This window comes from Schistocerca serialis, chromosome 5 (genome assembly GCF_023864345.2).
Source record: "Schistocerca serialis cubense isolate TAMUIC-IGC-003099 chromosome 5, iqSchSeri2.2, whole genome shotgun sequence".
NCBI classification, from domain to species: Eukaryota; Metazoa; Arthropoda; class Insecta; order Orthoptera; family Acrididae; genus Schistocerca; species Schistocerca serialis.
This window is the reverse complement of record NC_064642.1, coordinates 635277189-635301499: the sequence shown is the minus strand read 5'-3', so window position 1 is coordinate 635301499 and position 24311 is coordinate 635277189. Positions and strand designations below refer to the sequence as shown.

Genomic DNA, 24311 nt, shown 5'->3' with positions numbered 1-24311 from the left:
GTACGCCACAAGAATTTGTATATCATTTCTTTTAAAATTGGAGATCGTTTGTCGCCAGGTTTTGTACTTTCTGAACATAATTTTTAAATGTATTTTTCTCTATTTTGCTAGTACTGTGTTTCACATCTGAAAATCAAAATACCAATCTTGAATATGTAAGGTAACATAGAAAACATTTAAAATATCAACCGAACAAAAAAATGTTTTTTTTTCTCAAAGCCGCAGTAACAATGACATGCAGAATAAGTAATTAAAATGTAATTTTCAGAAATGACAGATCTTGATTATCCGAGAGTCAATGGGACTCTGGATGGAGATAATGTGTCAATAGGTGGTCTTTCAACACGATATAGTGGAGGCAGTAGCTTGGAAGGTGCGTGGTTACTAGACAGAGAATCAAAGGTAAGTTTATCGATTGCATTTCGTAATAAGTATGAAATTTTGGATTATGTCTGTTACTTACACAGTGAGTGAGATGCACAGTAATACATCTTGTGTCAGAATAGTAACCTTTTCCATCTCCAGTAATTAATTAATACTACACTCACAGTGGTTTTAATGTGAGCAACAGGTTCGACATCCACATGACTACTCTGCAATTCACAGTTAAATGCCTTTCACTCTACTTCTCTACCGTTCCACTCTCGAACAGTGTGTGGGAAAAATGAGCACTTCAATCATTCTGTGCAAGCTCTGATTTCTCCTGTTTTATTACTATGATCATTACTCCCTATATAAGTGAATTCAACAAAATATTTTTACCTTCAGAGGAGAGAGTTGGAGACGGAAATTTTGCCAAAAGATGTCATCACAATGGAAAAGTCCTCTTTTTAATGATTGCCACTGCAACTCACGTGTCATATTCATAACTGTTTCTCATCTATTTTGTGATAAAACAAAAACAAAACTCTCCTTTGAACTTTTTCAATGTCCTCTGTCAGTCCCAGCTGGTAAGGATCCCATATCACACAGCAGTACTGTAGCAGGGGGCAGCCAAGTATAGTAAGGCAGTCTCTTTTAGTAGGCATGTTGCATATTCTAAATCATCTTCAATAAAACACAGTCTTTGGTTCACTTTCCCCACAACATTAGCTATGTAATCGTTCCTGTTTAAGTTGTTCATAATTGTTATTCCTAGGTATTTAGTTGAATTGACAGCCTTTAGATTTTTGCGATTAATCGTGTAACTGAACTTTAATACATTTCTATTAGTACTCAAACCATACAATATCATGTCTAAATCATTTTGCAGTTGGTGTTGGTCTTCAGATGACTTTACTAGATGTTAAATAAGTGTCATTTGCAAACAATTTAAGATGGCTGTTCAGACTGTCTCCTGAATCATTTATATAGATTAGAAACAGCAGAAGGCCTATAGTATTTCTTGGGGAATGCCAAACATCACTTCTGTTATACTTGATGGCTTTCCATTGATTACTATGAACAGTGACGTTCCTGAAAGGTAATCACAAATCCAGTCGCACAACTGAGGCGATACTCCGTAGGCATGCAGTTTGATAAGAAGCTGATTATGATGATTAGTATCAAAAGCCTTGTGGAAATATAGAATCAGTTTGAAATCTCTGTTGATAGCACTCATTGCTTTGTGAGAATAAAGAGCTAGTTCTGTTCCACAAGAATGATATTTTCTGAATCTGTGCTGACTGTGTGTCAATAGATGATTTTCTCGAAGGTAATTCATAATGACTGAATACAGTAATTGTTCCAAATCCTACTGCAAAACGACATCAGTGATAAGAGTCTTTAATTCAGTGGATTACTTATATTTGCTTCTTGAGTATTGGTGTGACTTGTGCAACTTTTCAGTCTTTAGTTACAAGTCTTTCATCGAGCAAGTGGTAGCATATGATTGTTAAGTACAGACCTATTATATCTGTATACTCTGAAAGGAATTTAATTGTGTACTATGAGGATCAGAGGACTTGCCTTTATTAAGCAATTTAGGCTGCTTTACTACACGAAAGGTATCTCATTCTCACTTACTTGATGTTGGCAGCAGTTATGGATTTGATTTCTAGAGTATTTACTTTGTCTTCTTTGGTGGAGTAATTTCAAAAAACCACATTTTGTAGCTCCTTTAGTGGCACTGTCATCAGTAACATTAGAGTCACTGGTGCACATCTAAGGTATTGATTATGTCTTGCCACTAATGTACTTTACATATAATCAGAATCTCTTTGGATTTCCTGCCAGACTTCAAGATACAGTTTCATTGTGGAAACTTTTGCATCTCACATTGAAGTCTGTACTAAATTTTGAGCTTCTGTAAAACTATGCCAACCTTGGGGATTTTGCATTCTGTTAAATTTGGCATGCTTTTTTTGGTGCTTCTGCAGCTGTATTCTGGCCTGTTTTTTGTACCATGGGGTGGTCAATTCCATCTGTTATTAATTTATTTTGTATAAATCTCTCAGTTGCTGTTGATACTATTTCTTTGAATTTAAGCCATGTCTTGTCTTCACTTACATATTTCAGGAGGAATGGAGACTGTCACTTGGGAAGGCATCAAGCGAATTTTTATCCGCTTTTAGTAGATATAGAAAAGTCAAAATAACCATTGGTGAAATTAAAAGCAAGGGAAGCTACAGTAAGAGCACTGTGGGAATTTCTCTGTAAACACAGAAGAGAGCAGATGGGTGGAAAGAGTACACTGAAGGCATCTATAATGGGGAGGAATTGTCTAATGACATGAGAGAACAAGGAATTGGAGTAAATATGGAAGAGAGAGGGGATCCAGTATTAGAGTCACAATTCAAAACCATTTTGGGAGACGCGAAATAAAGTAAGGCAGATGGAATAGATAACATTCCATCAAAATTTCTAAAATCTTTGGTGGAAATGGCAACCAAACAACTATTCAAGTTGATGTGTAGAATCTGTGAGACTTGCAATGTATCTTCAGACTTTTGAAAAAATAGCAACCGCATATTTCTGAAGAGAGCAAGAACAAATAATTTTGAGAACTATCACACAGTCAGCTTAAAAACTGGTGCAAGCAAGTTGCTGAAACTAATAATATACAGAAAAACATTGAGGGTCTCTTAGATGATTATCAGTTTGGTTTTAGGATATGTAAAGGCACCAGAGAGGCAGTTGTGACATTGCACTTCATAAAGGAAGCAGGAATGAAGAAATATCAAGTGACATTCGTGGGATATGTCAACCTGGGAAAAGCGTTTAACATTGTAAAATGGCGGAAGATATTCAAAATTCCGAGAAAAATAGGAGGTAGTTTTAAGAAAAGATGGGTAAGTACAATATTTTCAAGAAACAGGGGAAACAATAAGATTGGAAGATTAAGAACAAAGTGCACAGATTAAAAAGACTGTAAGACAGTGATGCAGTCCTTAGCTTATACTGTTCAGTTTATACATTGAAAAAGCAAAGATGGAAATAATATACAATTGTTCAGACTGTTAGTAATGTTCTACTTCTGTGGAGAGAAGTCAGCCAGAACTGGAGAACTGTTTGTGGAGGCACTTTGGAACTTATCAACATACTGCAAAGGTAAAGGTAAGGGTACAGGTATAGGTAAAGTCTGTAGTGCAAGTCCGGCAGGGGCTATCAGCCTGACTGCAGACTCTTTATTTGCCACGGCACTGGTAGGAGGATTGATTGGGGTGATGGATTCTTCTACCCAGCCACCCTTTACTTCTGGAAAAGGTTTCTGGAACTCACTTTGATAACAGGCTAAGTGGACATGATGCCTTCCTGGAGGAAATGGAACAAGCAAACATGCTTGACCCTGCTTGCAATTGAACCTCAGAGCTCCAGGGCTGGAGTCTAGTGCTCTACCTGCTATACCACCATGGCCACGTAAAACTGCTAAATGAAAAAGAAAATGTGGAGATCAAACCACATAAATTGTGACTTTTTCTTCCACTAGGAAAGGATTGGAATTCAGTTCCTTACCAAATGTTGATTTAATTGTGCTATTATTTATGCTGTAGAACAGCACTAAGTGTCACACACTGCACGACAAAGAACAAAACCATGTATAGGACCAGTTACAGAATATTAATAATATAATCATAGTATATGTTAGACAAAAAGTTTGTAAAATGAATATGAAATGGCAAATCAAAAAAGCTTTATCATTATCAGTATGGTAAAGCTCAGTTTCACACCTGAGTTTACATTTAGTCTCATTCATATTTCTTTTTTTTTATTTTGAGCTTTTCCTCATTACAGAGGCTTATCTCCAACATAATAATTTACCTGGAAATGACAATACAAACAATAAACGTTCTTAAACTATACTCTCAAAATATTTCTCCAGGTGTTTCGATCTTGCGTGTCCTCTTCCTCTGCGCCCATTCTCCTCATTGTGTGCTGTACATTTTGGAGCCAGGTGGTCACAGGTCGTCGTCTTCTTCTTCTCCCCTCCGGTTCCCACTCCAGTATCAATTTTGGTATTCTGGCTTCCTCCATTCGTCATACATGCCCGTACCACTGTAATTTCTTCCTATCCATTACGTCATATATTCTTTCTTTTATTTCCATTCTCCTTATTACTTCGGTGTTCCTTATCTTTTCTTTCCTGGAGATTCTTGCCGATCTTCTCCAAAAGTCCATCTCTAGAGCTTGTAATTTTTTAATGTGCTTCATGTTAATTGTCCAGGTCTCCGTTCCATACAGAACCACACTCTCTAATATGGATTTGTATATTAATTTTTTAGTTCTGCTCATTACATTCCTGCTCCATAAGACTGAGTTAAGCATCCCAATGACCCTCCGTCCGCTACTAATTCTTTTATTGATTTCTGAGTCTGATTTTCCCTCGATTTCTAAAATGGATCCCAAATAACAGAAAGTGTTTATCTTTTTGATTTTCTTTCCTTCAATGTATAGCTCATCTGAATCATTAGTCAAGTATTCTGTTTTTCAGTACTTTAAACATAGCTGCGCTACAGCAACGGTTCCACGTAAATCAGACTAAGAGCAGCCGACCAGTTGCAAAGGATAAAGTAATCTTTACCTAGGTTTCAATAGATATAAATCTATCTTCTTCAGAAGACGGCAGTATTATAACAACATGAAGTGATATGTCCTTATCGTTTAGGCAAACATCTGCATAGTTACATTAATCATGTAAAATATAGCCCTGAAAACAGGGTTTGTCAGACAAATAAAATAGGTACATAGAAGTTGCAGAGCGCCTAAGCGCTTAGGCGCTCTGCAACTTCTATGTACCTATTTTATTTGTCTGACAAACCCTGTTTTCAGGGCTATATTTTACATGATTAATGTAACTATGCAGATGTTTGCCTAAACGATAAGGACATATCACTTCATGTTGTTATAATACTGCCGTCTTCTGAAGAAGATAGATTTATATCTATTGAAACCTAGGTAAAGATTACTTTATCCTTTGCAACTGGTCGGCTGCTCTTAGTCTGATTTATTCTGTTTTTTGGTAATTAATCTTCAAACCCCAAGTTTTGTATGCTACTGCTAGTTGATTGCACATATAGTTAGCATCCTCCCCATCTTGTGCTACGACTACTTGATCATCAGCAAATAATAAATGATGTAGGTAAACTCCATCTCTTATTTCTAATCCCATACTATTACATTTACGAGACCATGTTCTAAGGCTAATATCTATATAGATTTTAAATAATGATGGTGACATGGGACAGCCCTGTAAAAGGCCTTTGCTTGTTCTAAATTTCTGTGAAAGTTTATTACCAACTTTCACTTGGCAAATGTTATCTTTATACATCTGTTGTATTATTTTAATCAAGGAAGGGTTTATGTTTGCCATATGTAGTGCTCTCCAAAGTAATTTTCTTGGAACAGTATCATACGCTTTTTCTAGATCTATGAAAATTAATCCTATACTTTTTGATTTTTCCCTATGTTTCTCCAAAAACTGTCGTAATGTGAAAATATGGTCTACACATGATCTCCCAGCCATGAATCCACATTGTTCTTCTTGGGTTCTAAAATTTTTTTCCAGTTTGTTTTTAATTACTTTCGCAAAAATTCTCATTAATGTGTTTGTAACACAAATTCCTCGATAGTTTGAACAAATTTTGCGATCTCCTTTCTTAAATATTGTATTAATGTAACCTAGCTTCATTTCGTTGGGTATTGAATCTCCATGTATCATTTTGTTGAAGAGCTGTGTTATCAGTTTCACAATTTTGTCACCACCATATTTCAGACACTCCAGATTGATATTGCCTGGTCCCGGTGATTTACCATTCTTTCCTGTTCTCAACGCCTGAAGTACTTCACTTTCTAAAATATGGATCTCATCATCTTCATGTCCTTTATCTTCCCCTGTTCCTTCTTCTAGATATTCTTCTCTGTCCTCATTTAATAATTTTTGGAAATACTCTTCCCATTCCTTTTGTGTTATCAGTTGGAGATTAGTTTTGCTTTTTGTATCCTGTCGAAGCCCTTTTAATACTGACCATGCTTCTTTTGCTCTCCCAAATCCTAATTTGCTATTCACCTTGGCACATGTTCTTTCCCATGCTTCATTTTTTGCCATCCGTATTTTTTTTGGCACTTCATTCTTCTTTTCCTTGTATATTGACCTTGTTTCTTCTGATTTATCATTCAACCACTGAAGGAACGCATTTCGTTTTTCTCTAATGAGGACCTCTAGTTCCTCTGACCACCACTCTGCTGCACGGTTGTGGTTGCTATCTTTTTTACCCAACACCTCTGTTGCTATGATTTTCACATTAGCTTTTATATAGTCGTATATTTCCTCTGTACTTCCTTCAAATGATTCAACCAGTTTCCTTTCCATCCTGGCCGCAAAGAGTGTTCTGATACTTTCGTCTTGTAGGCTGTCAATATTAAAAGGTAAATTTTCATCTTTCTCAGTCTGGTTTGTTTTATTTATGTTACTTGTATCACTCCTTGCATTCTTCCATGGCCAGAAAGACTTCATTTTAACTAGATAGTGGTCAGATCCACACTGGGCTCCTCTATAAGATCTGACGTCTACTGCCTTGAAACTACTTGTTTGCCTAATGATAATATAATCTATTATAGAACGAAGTTCTTTGGTGTTCTGTTGCCAAGTATATTTATGAATGTCCTTATGTTTGAAAAATGTGTTGGTAATTTTTAGATCAAATTGTTCACAAATTGCAATCAATCGTTCTCCATTGTCATTATATTCGTCCTCTCCATGTTTTCCTACTATTCTACAAGATTCTCTAATTCCTACCCTTCCATTCAGATCTCCCATGATAATCAGTTCCTTTCTTCTTGGGATTTTTTCAATAGTCTCCCTGAGGGTGTCCCAAAATGTATCTTTCTCCTTATCTTTTGTGTCGTTCGTGGGTGCATATACGCCAATAATCACAACTTCCCTAGCAAATAATGTCATTTCAACAGTTATTATACGTTGATTGATGAATGTTCAATTTGTGATTCTTTCTTTCCATGATTTTTTTATCATAATGGAGACTCCTGCTTTGGCTCTTACTGCTTTTGATACCCCACTCCAGATATGTACATAATTATCCAGTTCTTCTTCTCCTTGGCCTTTCTTCTTTGTTTCAGAGAGTACGACAACATCCATGTTGAACATGTCAAGTTCTGCGGGGAGTAAATTTATTTTAGTGGAAATACCTTGCACATTCCAGCATCCAAACATAATTTTCCGTTTCTCATTGCCAGTTCGTCGTCCAAAGTTCCAATTTTTCCGAGGCATATTATTAGGTTTTTTAGCATTTTTATGTTTTTATGTGAGTGAGGAGCTGGCCCACTGCACAACCCCCAACCTGGAGGACCAGGTAATTTTTACTCAAGGTTTTCTTCCTTTAGCCTTTGATAAGCCAATATCATACTACAAGGCAGCAGTTGCTAGTTTTGGTCCACCCCGGGTATTTTATTTCCCCGGTACCCACCATATCTGGTGAGCATTCCCCTATCCGCCACCTGGGGAGGTGCCCGATGGGAGACCAGCAAACTCCACACGGGTCATTCATATTTCTGCATGTCTTATTCAAGAATGACTTAGCAAAGACATTTTCGTATCCTTACAGTATACTGTAAATTGTTTCCCTCTTGCATGACACCAATGGCTAGTGATATCATAGACTCCACCATTCTCAGCAGCTGTTATTTTCTGCCCGAAGATTGGTTTGGTGCAACTTATCACACTAGTCTATCCAGTGCAAGTCTCTTCATCTCTGTGAAACTATTTCAGTCCACACCCATTTGAATTTATATACCATATTTGTGCCTTGGTCTCCCTCTACAATTTTTACTCCCTACCATTCTCTCCATATCCAAATTGATTATTATTTTGACGCTGTGGGATGTGTCCTACCAGCTGATCCCTTCTATTCGTGATGTTGGCCATGAATTATCTCTGTGATTCAATTTTGTACCATTTAATTAGTTATCCAATCTAGCCATCTAATTTTCAGCATTCTTCTGTAACATCATACTTCAAAAGCTTCTATATACTCTTCCTGTCTGCAAGGTGTATAGTCCATGTCTCATTTCTATAATAAACTACATTCTAGACTAATGCTTTTAGAAAAAAGTTCCCAAGGCTTAAGTTTTAATTAGATGTTAACAAATTTCTCTCTTTCAGAATGCTTGCTCTGCTATTGGCAACCTTCATTCCTTCATTTTATATCTTGTTTATTTTGGTCAAAATCAGTTATTTTGATGCAGAAATGGCACAACTCACCAACAGATTTTTGTGTGTCATTTACTAATATAATCCTTTAGCATCATAGATTTAATTTGAATACACTTCAGTATCCTTGTTTTCTTTTTGTCGATGTTTGTCTTATAGCCTTCATTCAGGACGCTACCCATTTCATTAAACTTGATCTTCCATTCTTGTGTGTTTCCGATGGAATTACAGTGAATTGTCAGTTGTGGTTTATGATTCTCATAACATACCTAATGTAAACCATTGGTTGTGCTACATGAATCGTGTCGTCATTGTGGTAAAATTTCACCTTCAACCGGGAACAGCTGATGTTAATAACACATTTTGTTATATGTACATAGAATAAGAAAAGTAACACAAAATTAATTCATACTCAAATTATTACTTCATCCTCTATGAATTCTTTTGCCAAATTTTAGTATACCACCACTTCTTTTCTGCGGCTATTGATATTACCTTATATTCATCTGAACAGAAATTCTTTCCTTATTTTCATTTCACTTCGCTGACCTCCACTACATCTATACTGAGTCTCTGCATTTCCATTTTCAGATTTTCTAGCTTGCATGGCATATTCAGAATTCAGACTTTCAACGCTCCAACTTCTAGAGTGTTACTCTTTCGATGACCACTCAATCTTTTCTCATGGTTAACTTCCCTTTTGGCAGTTGCCTTCTACAGATCTAAATGAGTGACTGTTCCATAATCTTTTACTACTGGAATGATATCATGACGCTTTCTCAATTGCAGGTCACATGTACTGCCTTATGTGTCTTTAACACAGCAGTTTCTGTTGTCATCTGCAACCTCCAGCTGTTGATCATTTCCGATTTGTTCTCATTTAGGGGAAGTTTCCCCAGCCCAAAAGCAAGAGGTTACCCTGAAACTTTGTCCTTTGTCTCTCTCGTTGATGGACCTTACGCAAAACAAGGATGACTTCTTATACCAGAAGCATTTGGCCACCATTGCTGGTGATTCTTATTCAAAATTTTAGCAGTGGCTGGGATGTAATGCAGAATTCAAAAGGATTTGATTACTAGCTAAAGTCATCATCTCATGACTACAGGTCTAGACCACTAACACCTGTATAAACTATCTGAAACCTACTGGTGTCTTCAAGTATTTTTTGTGTATACAATGTTAATTACTGCTATTTGTACAGTTTCCAATTTTATAATTGCACTCTGTGCAAAATTTTACCGCGTGGCATCCCCTTGTGTTCCTCTCCCCCAGCCTACATTTGTGTACTATTTTTTCTTAATTTCCTTCTCCTAATATTTAATTGCAATTCCCGATCTCCATTAAATGTCTGAACAATTTGTCTAATTTACAGTTTCTTCAGTTCACTGACATAGGTTGTAGGCATATTAACTTTTTCTACTGTATGAGATGCTGTGTCTGCCTTGGCTGTGATAATGTGTTCATTATGCTGCTCGTAGAAGCTCATCTGCATTTGTATTTTCTTATTCATTATTTTTGCTACTCCTATGTTACCCTATTTGAGTTTATGTCATTAGTAATGTACTGTTCAAGCTTTCCCCGCAGATGTGTTGTAAATAGTCTTCAAGGGTTTGCCACCGGATCACGTTGTGCAAATTCCTCAATATTTTCTCAGAGCAACTGTCCGACTACATCTTCAGGTGGTTCAACCTTGTTGGTGGTTAGGTGCGACTCCACCAGCAAGGTTGAACCACCTAAAGATGTCGGACAGTTGTTCTGAGGAAATATTGTGGAATTTGCACGTGATCCGGCAGCAAACCCGTGAAGACTATTTACAGTAACATACTCACCTGACCATAAGCCGTGTTCTTCATGCTGCTGCTTGTTGCAGTTTCCCTCTGTATCTAGTTCTGTATCCATTTCTCTTTTTAAATTTTGATCCTCCCTAAATTAATCAATTAACATTACCTGTTCCAACCTCTAGACTGATAACATCATTATCCTTTGTTGTCCCCACCTCTGATCAAAATATGGAACTATTTTATCTGTTTAGTATTTTGCTCAGTATGATGCCATCATCATTAAACCATACAGTACAGCTGCATTTCCTCAGGAAATGGAACAGTTGTAGTTTCGGTTTGCTTTCAGTTGTTCGCAGTACCAACATGGCAAGGCCTTATTGGCTAGTGTTATAAAGTCATGTTAGTCAGTCGTCCAGACTGTTGCCCTTGCAACTACTGAAAAGGTTTTGCCCCTCATCAGGAACCATATGAAAATCTGTTCTCTCCACAGATATAGCTGGCTGTATCACTCAAGCATGCAAGCAAGTCGACTGTGGCACATGGTACATAATGGAAAAATGTTATTCATTATGTAAAGCAACATTCTCATTTTTATGCAGTTATGTCTGAGATGCAGGAAGATGTTTACCTGTGAAGAATTGCATCTAATAAATAATGTTAACCGCATCTGACATCCTGAAGTTTTCATCAAAATGTGCAGTTTTATGGCATGAAATGTTCCTTTCTGTCCTGTTTGACAACAGAGTTGGTTAGTAATTGATTGAAGAGTAAGTGTAAATAAAACGCACAGCACCTAAATTATTTAAAGTATGTTGTTTAAAACAAAAAGAAATGAGTTATCAAAACAAAAATTCATAATACAATAGTGCCTCATTTTTATGACCTTAATAATTTATGTTTTCTTGCTATTTAGATAATTTTTCATTAGTTCTGTAGTGAGGACCATTTTTAGACATTTCTCACCCCTTCCCCTCTTACTGGTAATGATGTACTGAGTAGGTACCATTAAAATTATGTTTTCTTTTGACTGCTAGCTATAGTTTTTTGATCAGTTACTGAAATTTCTGCACAATGTCATAGATTGAATGTTTGTCATGATTTGTACAGGACCAGTATTCGGAAGAGGAGCTACTGACACCGGACATATCATCTATATTAACAAATTTCAACTTCCAACAAGATAATGCCTCTGTTGATAGTGTTACCACAATGCAAGCTATATTTGAACTGGATGAAGACTACAATGTTGTTTTACAAGGTAGAATTGGACAGGTAAGATGATTTGTGGTTAATACATGTGATTTATTTCAAAATTCTCTAAAGTTATTATTTTGAGCAAATAAGTATTGTTTTTATGCCAGTTACCATGCTTGCAAACGAGACTATTTGTGTTTCATATTAAATAGTTGTTGAAAATGGGGTCCACATGCCTCTGTATTACAGAATAATAGTAAGAAGATAATTTAGGATCTGTTAGATGATGATAGGTTCATTGTTAAATAAGGCAAAGGCACCAGAAAGGCAGTTTTGATTCTACACTCGACAATAGGAGCAAGACTTAATAAAAAATTGAGACATTTTCATGAGATTTGTTGACACAGAAAAAGCATTTGATTGTGTAAAATGTTGCATAATGTTTGAAATTCCCGAGAAAAATAGGTCATATACAATATCTGCAAGAGAAAGCTATAAGAATGGAAGACCAAGATAGAAGCACACGGATTAAAAAGGGTCTAGTGCAGAAATGCCTTTCACCTTTCTTGTTCAACCTGTATATCAAAGGTGCAAAAAAGGTAACACAAGAGAGGACTATAACTGATATAAAATTCACAGTGAAAGGTTATAATGAGAAGATTCACTGATAACATTGCTATCCTCTGAGACAGTCAGTAAGAATTATAGGAACAGTCTACTGAGCACAGAATATCGATTACGAGCAAATGAAAGAAAGGGGAGAAGCAGAAATTATATCAGTGGCAAACTTTACATGAAATTTGGTGACCATGTAGTAGGTGAAGTGAAGGAATTCTGCTAAGTTTGAAGCAAAATAGCACACGCTGGGTGAAGCAAGGAGAATATAACAAGAAGGCTAACACAGGCAGGGAAAGCATTCATCACCAAAAGAAGTCTCGAAATGTCACCGCTGTTATAGCTTCACAGGTATCTCAAATCTTTCATTTCTTTAATAGTTTAGTTGGCAATTTCAGTGTGGCACACCAGTTCATTTAGGTGCCCACACTGATAAAACTTATTAAACCATAATCTTCCTTTTTATTAATGATAGTCTTGAGTGATGCTGGGAGATCTCTGTGACCAGCTGATAAGTTGTGATAAACTATCAACTTTCCAGGAAAACAGTCATCTAAGGACAGTAAAATGACTCTGTAATGTGACGAGGGCTCTGATCAGGTGTTAGCAATACTTTTTGAAGTGTCTGACGTAACACATCTTTGAGAGTCTTTTTGGGAGGACTTAGAAAATGGAAACCATCTGTGGGTATTATTTCTATTGAAAACACCAAGCAAATAAAATATGCGTCATCAGTTACTAAAACATTACAAACAATAATTTAGAGTTACTTGTGCATTGTTCCAAAACCAGGTACAGAATTAAACTCTTTGCTCATGATTTATCACTTCCAAACTGTTTACCATTTAGTGGTGATCTAGGTACAATAAATTTCGATGCCATATGCAGTGAGCACCCCAGTTAGATTTGCCTATTGGTATTACAAACTGCATGTACTTGCATATGGACGCTCATGTGCCAGTTATAAAGTCTCATCTTCCCTCCACAGCTGTGCAGCAGGAGACTGTGATCCAGGACCTTCGGTGTGAGAACACAGTAACCATTATGTGCCGAAAACACAGTGCACTGTTACAAACATTTGTTTGCTGGGTTTTCAATGGTTGGAACTGCTTCACACAATACACTCTTGCCTTCTTCACACATTCTCCAACTTCTCCTTAAGTTAAATGACTGTTAACAAAGTTGGCTATAGAAAATACTTCTGTTTCTTCCATTACCAAATTGATGAGGCCTTGATGCCTTAAGTTGTATTCTATCAACCGATCCTTTCATTTAGCAAAATTGTGCCATAAATTGCATTTTTCCCCAATTCAGTTCAGTACCTTTTCATTGGTTTTCACATCTATCCATCATCACCATTCATTTGTATCAACGCATGTCAGAAACTTCTATTCTCTTTTTGTCTGAACTGCTTATGTTCGACATTTTAGTTCTGCACAAGACAACACCTGAGACAAATATCTTCAGAAAATACTTTCTAATGCTTAAATTTATGTTAGATGTTAACAAATTCCACTCTTTTTTGGGAGTGCCCTTCTTTCTGTAGCCAGTCTATATTTTCTATCCTCTCTGCTTCAACCGGCAGCAGTTATTTTGCTGCACAAATAACAAAACTCATCTACTACATTTAGTGCCTCATTACCTAATTCAGTTCTACAGGCATCTCCTGATTTAATTCAGCTACATTCCATTACCCTAGTTTTCCTTTTGTTGCTGTGAATTCTATACCCTCTTTACAAGATTCAAACCAGTCCATTCACCTGCACTTCCAAGTCCTTTGCTACCTCTATCAGAAATATAATGTTTTTGGCAAACCTCAAAGTTTTTATTTCTTCTTCCTGAAATTATATTCCCATTACAGAATTATCAATTACCATTTATTTCCTTTCCTGCTTACTCAGTACATGGATTGAATAGCTTCATGGAAGGGCCACAACCCTGTCTCACTCCCTTCGTCCACAGCTCGTGGCTAATGGATCACAGGGTCCCGGTTTGATTCCTGGGTGGATTGGAGATTTTCTCTGCCCAGGGACTGGGTGTTTGTGTTGTCCTCATCATTCCATCATCATTCATGAAAGTGGCTAGATTGGCTTGTGTACAGATTGAGAATGTGTACGGGCACTGACTACGCCCCACAAACCAAACATCATCATCCTCACTCCCTTCTCAACCACAGCTTATCTTTTCATGTCCTTCGGATATTGTAACTGCAGTCTCATTTTAAACAACCTTTTGGTCCCTGTATTTAACTCCTGCTACATTCCAAATTTCAAAGCGAATACTCCAGTTAACATTTTCAAAAGCTTTCTCTTAGTCTACAAATGCTATAAACGTAGGTTTGCTTTTTCTTAACATGTCTTCTACAATAAGTCATAGAGTTATTGTGCCTTGTGTGTTCCTAAATGTGTCCAATATCCAAACTGATCCTCCACAAGGTCAGATTCTACCAATTTTTCCATACTTTTGTAAATACTTCGTGTCAGTATTTTGCAACCATAACTTATTAATCTGGTAGTTTGATAATCTTCACATTTGTCAGTGCCTGCCTTCTTTGAAATTGTAATTACTACAGTCTTATTGAAGTCTGATGGTATTTCACCTGTCTCGTATATGTTGCACTCCAGGTAAAACACCTTTGTCATGGCTGGCTTTCCAAAGGATTTCAGTTATTGTGAGGGAGTGTCACTACTCCAGGGGCCTTGTTCCAACTTACATCTTTCAGTGCTCTGGCAAATTTTTTCACTTTATCATTTCTTCCATTTCATCTTCACTTACTTCCTTTTCCTTTTCTGTAACATAACCATCAAGTTAGTTTCCCTTATGTAGTCCTTCTGTACTGAGCTTTTGATAGTAATATCACTCCTTTTCTTGCCTCCGAAACTCTGTTTAATTTTGCTGTGAGAGGCCCTCTACCCATTCCTGCTTAGCCATTTTACACTTAATGTTAATCTCATTTTTTAAACATCTGTATTCCTTTTTGCCAGCTTCCTTTTCTGCATTTTTATATTTTCTCCTTTCATGAGTTACATTCAATGTCTCCTGTGCTATCCTAGGGTTCCTACTAGGCTTTGTCTTTTTGCCTATTCGATTCTCTGCTGGCTTCACTATATCATTTTTCATAGCTACCCATTTATCTTCTACTGTATCCATTTCCTCTTTTTTCAGTGAGTAGTTGCCTCATGCTCCCGTAGAAAATCTCAACCACCCCTGGTTCTTTCAAATGACCTCCTTGATTTCCTACCTTTTTGTGATTTCTTCTGTTTTAATCTGCACTTCATGACCAATAAATTATGGTTTCAGTCCTCATCTACCATGAAAATATCTAACAGTTTAATACCTGTTATTAAAATCTCTGCCTTTCCAGCGTCTTTAAGTCTGTTCCTCATATACAATTTACTATCTGATTCTTAAAACAAATGTTAGTGATGAAATTATACTCTGGAAAATTCAACCAGCCGGCATCCTCTTGCATTCCTTTCCTCCTAGTCCATGTTCTCCCACTACTTTTCCTTCTATTTTAACTAGTAGCAAGTACCTGTCCCCGATCACTAATGTCTTATCACCTTATATTCGAGGCCACTGACACAGCTCATCACTGAGGAAAAATACAAATAAGTATTTTTTGTCCAGAGATTTATAATAAGGATAATACATAATGTCAATTATATAACCTCTTGTAGATAAATGTTTTAAACAGTTCAACATACTTATAACAGCCACACAGTGTATTTACTCCCTTATAAAGTTTGATGTCAACAAGAAGTCACAGTTTGGAAACAACAATGACATTCATAAAGATAATAATAAAAATATAAGTGATTTCCATTATCCATCACTCAGTCTAAAATGACAAAGAAATGGGTTAAGAATTCAGTCAAAAAAAGAGTCCATGACTACCTACATACATAATAAAATTAACTTCAGTTATAAATTGATTATCATATCTGATTGTATTTTGACAGAATTAAATGATGTGATGAGTAAAAATATGCTTAGGGTATATATGGTAACTACCATCTGAAACAAGTGCATCACTCTAAGTACAATTTTCTTTTCCAACTGACAGAATATTTACACATAACTTTTAACATATCCTTTACATAAAGTGAGAATGATAATATAAAATGTAATTAGGGAGAGACTTGTTAAAAAGACTGAAAAAAATCAAACGCAAATATTGTGAAAAGGATAGATTGCTTCCCACCGTAAAGATGATATGTTGAGTTAGAAACAGCCACAACAAAAAGACTGTTACATATTGAGCTTTCCGCCAAGTCTCCTACAGAAAGGATATACACACACGCTGCCCCCCCCCTCCCCCCCCCCCCCCCCCCCCCCCCAACCACACACACACTATATATATTCCGACAAGCAAGCACAACTCACGCACACATACCCACTATCTCCAACCACTCTACCGATCTGAAACAGCAATACCAAGTGGTGTGGGGAAGGGGTAGGGATAGCAGAGTGAGTGGGAGGGGGGGGGGGGGTAGCAGTGAGAAATGCTTGGCAGTGTGTTCAAGGACTAGATGATGGCAAGATAAGCCTGCGAGGCTTGTGAATGAGGAAATGGAAGTGGAAGTGGAAGTGGAAGTGGAAGTGGAAGTGGGAGGGGGAGGTGAAGGGAGGGGTGATGGAAAAGGAGAAGAGCAGAGAAGGGGAAAAGACCAGTGGGTCCATTGGCAGAGAGCAGTGCCAATTTGGAGGATGTGATAGGACAGAGGAGGTGGAAGCAGTTGTATGGAGGGTGTGCTGACAGTATGTTATGGTACGTTGAGGCTAGGATGATATTGTGGCCAGAGATTGTGTTGTCAGCTCATCTCCCATCTGCACAATCCAGAAAAGCCAGTGGTGGAGGAGAGGATCCAGATGACCAGGGTGTGAAGCAGCCATTGAAATCAAGCATGTTATGTTCAGCTGCATGTTGTGCCACATGTTGGTCCACTTTGCTTTTGGCCACAGTTTGGCAGTGGCCATTCATACGGGTGGTCAGTTATAATCCGTTCATCATAAGAATAAACCTGATGTAAACATTGCACTATGTATTCTTCCACATTTGCTGGAACCTCATTGGATTTCCGTTCCATGTGGGACTGCAGACAAACTTTCTCAAGTACTGTCAACTTTGCTAATAAGGGTATGTGGTGCTGTGCTTACACGTACATCAACTTAGCGATAATACGGGACAACAGCTTTACCGGCACATTTAACTTGGACAGCACTGGCAGGTCCGCTGGTACAGCTAGCTTGCAGTTCACACGTAAAAAAGAGACGAGCAGAGGAGCAATACAGCTTCGAATGTCATTTAATTTTTAAATAATATGAAATCTCTCACAATATGCTGCTAAGATGACTGGATGAAAACTGCAACATGTTATAATTTTTAGCTAATGTACTACCGTAATTAAAAACAAGAATGATGAAAATTCCTGACTTAACCACAGGGCTATTTTTCTGCATAAGCTGTTTGTAATGTAAGAGAGTATTGAAGGATTTCACCATATAGTTAAATATTGAAGCCACTGAAGGTATCACTTACAGTCAGTCGTCTGGTAATCTCTTAGCTCCTTCCTTATCCGAATCCGAGAAATACATTTCAGTTCTGGAAGTGTCACTGTTGTGACTCGCCGATCATTCAAAGTGCCGCCGTGCAATTAAGCGTGTCCTCTACATGGGTGCTGTCTGCCAGCCATGCAGCAGCCACGCCACCTAAGCGGCCAGCCAGCCAGCGACTGCTAGACTTGGACTCAGTGCTCATTTGCATGTTACCGTGTTCACATGTCTTGCTTTGTCAACTTGCTCAGTGACTTATATGTGTCGTGTCAATTTGAAATATATGTGTTCAACTTGACATTATAACAATTGGCGACGAGGTAGTGGATTTTTCCTTTTCATCGTTGACCCACAGGTTTCCATGGCTACTGTCGAGCAACTATTGCATGGTCTCATTGAACACCAAATGCTTCTAACATCAGCGATTCGCGATTTTGTCGCGGCGTCAAATGCGGGGCGTTTCTCGTTGTTGGCTATACCTCCTTTTCCTCCTTACGACGAGACAGCAGAATACTGGTCTGATTATGAAAAACATCTTCAACAGCACTTCTTGGCATTTCATGTCACAGACGAACAAACATGTAAGTCTCTGTTCCTTTCCTGGATTTCACCTCAAATGTATCGATTGTTGTCGCAATCGGCTCCTTTGAAAGATCCTGTGTCTTTGTCCTTTGCTGAAATGTGCTCACTTCTGTCTGTCTATTTTCAAAAGCAAACGCATGTGGTAGCCTCTCGTGTTGCGTTTTATCGTTGTCAAAAACAACCGCATCAATCCTATCACGCTTGGGCTGCTGAACTACACGGCCTCAGTCGAAAGTGTCAATTTGTTACTGACGTTCACAAAGAATCCTATGCCGATTCCACGGCACGGGATGCTATTATCCGGTTGGCACCCGGCAAAGAAGTCCGGCAACGTGCCCTTCAGTTGGCGAATCCGACTCTAGATGAAGTCCGATCCATTGCGCAGTCTTTTGGAATTTCTCGCGCCGCTGGGGTGCAAATAGACGCATGGCATGATGTCGGGGAAATACAACCTCTGTGTGCTGTTGACGACGCATGCGCTGCGTCCCCGCCGGCCTACATGGCCACAGTGTGCTCCCACGTGCAGCCTCGGTCTAACCGTAAACAACCCTCTAAGAAACTGCAGCAAAACCCGCGGCAACTTACTTCATGTCCGCGGTGTTTTATGAAACATTCACGCGAGGATTGTCCCCAACATTTGCTGTGTGTCACAATTGCAAAAAGAAAGGTCATGTGTCTTCCGTTTGCAAATCCGACCGCATACATGATGGTCATAAACATGACGCTGATTCTGATTCTGTGTTGTCTGTCAATTTCACTTCTTCCCTTTAAGGGAAGTTATTCTTCACTGTCCAAATCCTTGGTCGGGATGTTCACATGCAGGTGGATACCGGTTCTGCTGCCACTATAATTAATTCTCAGACGTATCTTCAGTTGGGTTCTCCACTCCTATCACCTGTCACTTGGCAATCACGGACGTACAATAAACAGAGGATTTCTCTCTTGGGACAATTTAATGCTGAGGTATCTTACAAATCCATCGTTCGCACTGTTCCCATATTTGTGGTCGACCAGAGTAACGCAGAGAATCTTTTTGGTTTTGATGCCTTTTGCTTTTTTGGGTTCTCCATAGATGACTCTGTCAATATCGTCTGTGATGCTATTTCTTATGCTCAATTGTATTCCTTGTCGACGACATTTTTGTCCCTTTTTTCTCCTGGGTTAGGCCATGCAAATGACTTTGAAGCTCATATCACGCTCAAACCCACTGCTCGGCCAAAGTTTTTTCGGGCTCGGCCCATTCCTGTGGCCCTTCATGATCGGGTAAAACAGGAGCTGGATCGTCTCACTACTTCATGAGTCTTGCTTCCTGTCACTTCCAGTGAGTGGTCCTCTCCTGTCGTTGTCGTTGCCAAGCCCAATGGTGATATTCGTCTCTGTGGCGATTTTAAAGCCACTGTAAATGTGCAATGCCTCATCGACACTTACCCTATGCCCCGACCTGAAGAATTGTTCACTAAACTTGCGGGAGGCCAGTATTTTTCTAAAATTGACCTGTCAGAAGCTTATCATCAACTTCCTCTCGATGCTGCTTCCCGACAGTTTCTGGTCCTTAACACGCCTTTCGGCCTCTATCAATACCAACGATTGCCATTCGGGGTTGCCAGTGCCCTTGCTCTCTTTCAGCGAATCTTGGAACAATTATTGCTCCCTGTCCCTGGGTGTATAAATTACATGGATGACATTGTTGTCACTGGCTCCACCACTGAAGAACATCTTCAGAACATCCGCACACTTTTTCATGTCTTACAGACTGCTGGTCTTAAGTGTAATCTTCAGAAATCACAATTTTTTTCAGGCATCTATCACGTACTTGGGGTTTCAACTCTCTCAGGATGGTATTCGTCCACTTCAGCAAACTGTCGCTGCGATCGATGCCCTTCCTCACCCTACAACTGTTAAAGAACTGCAGGCCTTCTTGGGGAAAATAGCATACTATCACAAGTTATTACCATCTGCTGCTTCAGTGGCTCAGCCGTTGCATCGCCTTTTGCATAAAGCCATGCCTTTTCGCATCATGTGATGCGGCTTTCCAGAAATTGAAGACTATGCTGAAACAGGTCCCATGCCTGGCTACTTATCGACCTGGCCAACATCTTGTTCTTGCCACGGACGCCTCTCAATACGGGGTCGGTGCAGTCCTTGCGCACCATTTTTCAGACGGCTCTGAACAACCCATTGCTTATGCCTCCAAAATGCTCACGGATGCCCAACAAAAGTATTTTCAAATTGAAAAAGAAGCTTTGGCCATTATTTATGCTCATCATAAGTTTGATGTTTTTCTCTATGGATCCAAATTTCATCTTGTTACCGATCACAAACCGCTTGTTTCCTTGTTTCTTCCGTCATTGTCCCTCTCCGACAAGGCTGCACACCGTATCCAGCGTTGGGCTCTTTACTTGTCTCATTTCAATTATGAGATTCGTTTCCAGCCGACGGCTCAACATGTGAATGCTGATGCACTGTCTCGCCTTCCCATGGGTCCTGATCTGGCATTCGTTAAGGACAAATTTTTGTGTTTCCATCTGTATGTTGCCGAGCAGCGGGTTGTGGACGGATTCCCCATCACAGGGGACCGGCTGGCGGCGGCTGCGGGTTCTGATCCTACCCTCTCCCGGGTTTTACGCTGTATTCAGAAGGGTTTGCCAGATCGTCCGTCCGCTAAGACTTCTGACCCGTTGCGGAACTACTACGCTTTGAGCTACCGCCTCACGGCTAGGGATGGTTTTATCCTCCTTTCCACCGACAATGATTCGCCGTGTGTTGTGGTACCTGTGTCTTTGCATGCTTCGGTCTTGCGCCTCCTTCACCAAGGGCACTGGGGTGTGTCTCGCACAAAATCTCTGGCGCGCCGTCATGTGTACTGGCCTGGCATCGACTCTGAAATAGCACACATGGTCGCTGCCTGCAGCCCTTGTGCGTCACAGGCCGCCGCCCCGAAGTCATCTTTGTCAGCATGGCCTTCGCCTGAGACGCCCTGGCAGCGCATTCATGCTCACTTCGCCGGACCTTTTTCAGATACTTATTGGCTCCTCGTAATTGACGCCTACTCTAACTTTCCTTTCATTGTCCATTGCACGTCGCCTACCACCGCGGCAACCACAAGTGCTCTCGTCCGCATTTTTTCTTTGGAAGGCCTTCCCTCTACTCTTGTTACTGATAATGGTCCGCAATTTGCCTCTTCCGAATTTGCGGATTTTTGTGCTCATCACGGCGTTATGCATGTCACGGCACCTCCATTCCATCCACAATCAAACGGTGAGGCTGAACGACTGGTCCGCACATTTAAGGCTCAGATGCGGAAACTCCTGACTTCTTCTACTGCTGATGATGCACTTCTCCAGTTTCTGGCTTCTTACCATTTCACCCCCATGGGCGACCACAGCCCGGCTGAGCTCTTACACGGCCGACAGCCCCGCATGCTACTTCATCTTCTCCGGCCTTCCACCTCACGGCCGCAGGTGCCTTCGCTTGGCCGGTTCCCCGCCAATGACCTTGTCTGGGTACGGGGATATGGCAGGCGCCCAAAATGGAGTCCGGGCCGCATCTTACGACACCGTGGGCGACGCCTGTATGAAATCCAGATGGACACGGGTGTTGCAGTGCGTCATTCGGACCAGCTTCGGCCTCGTGTGCCGGCAGCGCCTGTTCCGAATGTCACTACACCACCTTCAGCTCTACCTGACACTCGGGATCTTGGCATCTCTCATTACTCACAACGCAGCCCTCTCACCGTCATCTCGATGCCAGTACAAGAACGGACACCACCAGGAGACGAGCCCATGCAGGAACCAGATGTCCATCATCTGTCGGAGCCAATCTACTTGCCTCCTCCTCCTACAGACGCTGACACATCGCCCATGTCTCCTGTTATATCAACTGGACTTGCCGCAACGGGCAGATTGGTGCACGGGGCCCTAGCAGATTCGACCCCTACGTCTCCTGTCATCTTGACCCGTTATCATCAGGGACACTTTCGTCCGTACAGGAAGCCTCCTCCTTGAGACTTTACGGCCAGTCAAACAACGCCTATGGACGTTAGCAATCTACAGGCCACCTCCATCAAGACCAGTGAAAAAATTTCAAAGGGGGGAAAAGTGTTGTGACTCGCCAATCATTCAAAGTGCCGCCGAGCAATTACGCGCGTCCTCTACATGGGTGCTGTCTGCCAGCCATGCAGCAGCCACGCCACCTAAGTGGCCAGCCAGCCAGCGACCGCTAGACTTGGACTCAGTGCTCATTTGAATGTTACCGTGTTCACACGTCTTGCTTTGTCAACTTGCTCAGTGACTTGTATGTGTCGTGTCGTGTCGTTTTGAAATATGTGTGTTCAACTTGATGTTATAACAGTCACCTGCTACATTGGTAATGAGCCTATCAGCATTCCGGTACGTCTGGCAGCTTAACAGTCTTGTTACAACTCAAGCCAAATCCCGCAGCTTTGCTCCAGATCAGTTCTGTTGGGTTCATATTGTGATGGTAAAGTAGCAAATGCAAAAATGCAGAATTTGTATGATGTGCTCCATGCTGTGAAAATGGTTGTTTTTCATGTTTCTATGATACTTATCTACCTCTGTGGTATAAAACAATGGACATAGTCCAGATAAAGAGGATTTGGTTTTTCATTTTTGCCTTAAAAAATTAAATTGTTTTGTTTTCTTAATTTCAACAACTTTTATGAACAGTCTTTCATAAAACTTTGATAATTAAGAAGCTGTATTTGGAATGGAAACAGGAATTTTACATCCAATATGTAATTAGAAACAAGAAGATGTGCATTATTCATAAAAAATGATGATGAGTTTCATAATTACGAGATATAGGTATTTCAAATTGAACAAGGGAAAAAAAACAGATGATACTGGGGACATTCGAACCATTGCACAAATTACCGCATTTGGCTCACACTCCATCACGCTACCAACTGCACTACACATTGAATGTGTTTGTGTTTATCAGCTGTGTTGTATACAACCATGGGAAAACTTCAAAGCCAATTATCTCCATAAATTTATGAAAGACGTTAAGAAGAGCCTGTTTCTTGCCACTTTTTAACTGTGTTCCATGCATGTATTTCACTATGGAACAGAAAGCAGCCTCAGCCATTTTCATACTGCGCATTAACAGCGTGACAATCAGAGCACAACGTTGCAGAGGCTGTGACTGTACACGATTTTTGAAATGAAAACTATGTAGCTAAAGCGTGATTAAGAAAAATGTTGATGATTGTTAGTACATTTGAATATCTTAAAGCTTCATTTAATGTAACTTAATAATAAGATATCTAATACATAAGTAGGACCTACTTTCAAGAGAGTAACAACACTAGTGTATGTGTGCTACGGCTTCTGACCAATCATCGCGTTTGTGTTTGTTTACATCAGGTTTATTCTTATGATAAATGGATTATAGTTGTTTGTCATAGCAATATAAAAAAAACTGTGCAATGATTGCAGTAGATTAGTATATGTCATGGCTGTTTTCACAGGTGGCCCAGCCTCTGATGGGGTATAATAAGCCTGTGACATGACTGGATGACTGGAATAAATTGCTGGGGGGCTGGCACTGGGAGTGGCATAGAGATGGGCTTGGGTGTTGTGGAGGTTTGTTGGTTGATGTAACACAACTTTAGGAGGGGTGGGAGTAAACTGGGGTAGGACATCCCTCGTTTCAGAGCATGATGATAGATAATCATAGCCCTGATGAAGAATGTGGTTCAGTTGACCCAGCCTGGGGTGGTATTGGGTAACAAAGGGGATGCTCCTTTGTAGCTAGTTTTTGGAGGTAGTGGGAGGATTGGCAGTGAGTGAGGATATGACATGGGGAATCTGTTTAGGGACTTGGTCTGCGTGGTAGTGCCTGTCTGTGAAGGCCTTTGGGAGACCTTCAGCATTCTGGGCAAGGGAGTTCTTTTCACTGCTGGTATACCATCCCCAGGTGGC

General features: G+C 39.8%; 1 protein-coding gene across 1 annotated transcript in view; it reads left to right on the top strand.

The window, feature by feature from the left end:
- The window catches only part of LOC126482111 (tyrosine-protein kinase hopscotch), a 190481-nt gene that overhangs the window by 114781 nt on the left and 51389 nt on the right, over positions 1-24311 (top strand). The window contains exons 12-13 of the mRNA XM_050106087.1: positions 269-402; positions 11530-11694. Coding sequence (XP_049962044.1) covers positions 269-402; positions 11530-11694 — 299 coding nt within the window. The remainder of the gene's footprint in view (positions 1-268; positions 403-11529; positions 11695-24311) is intronic.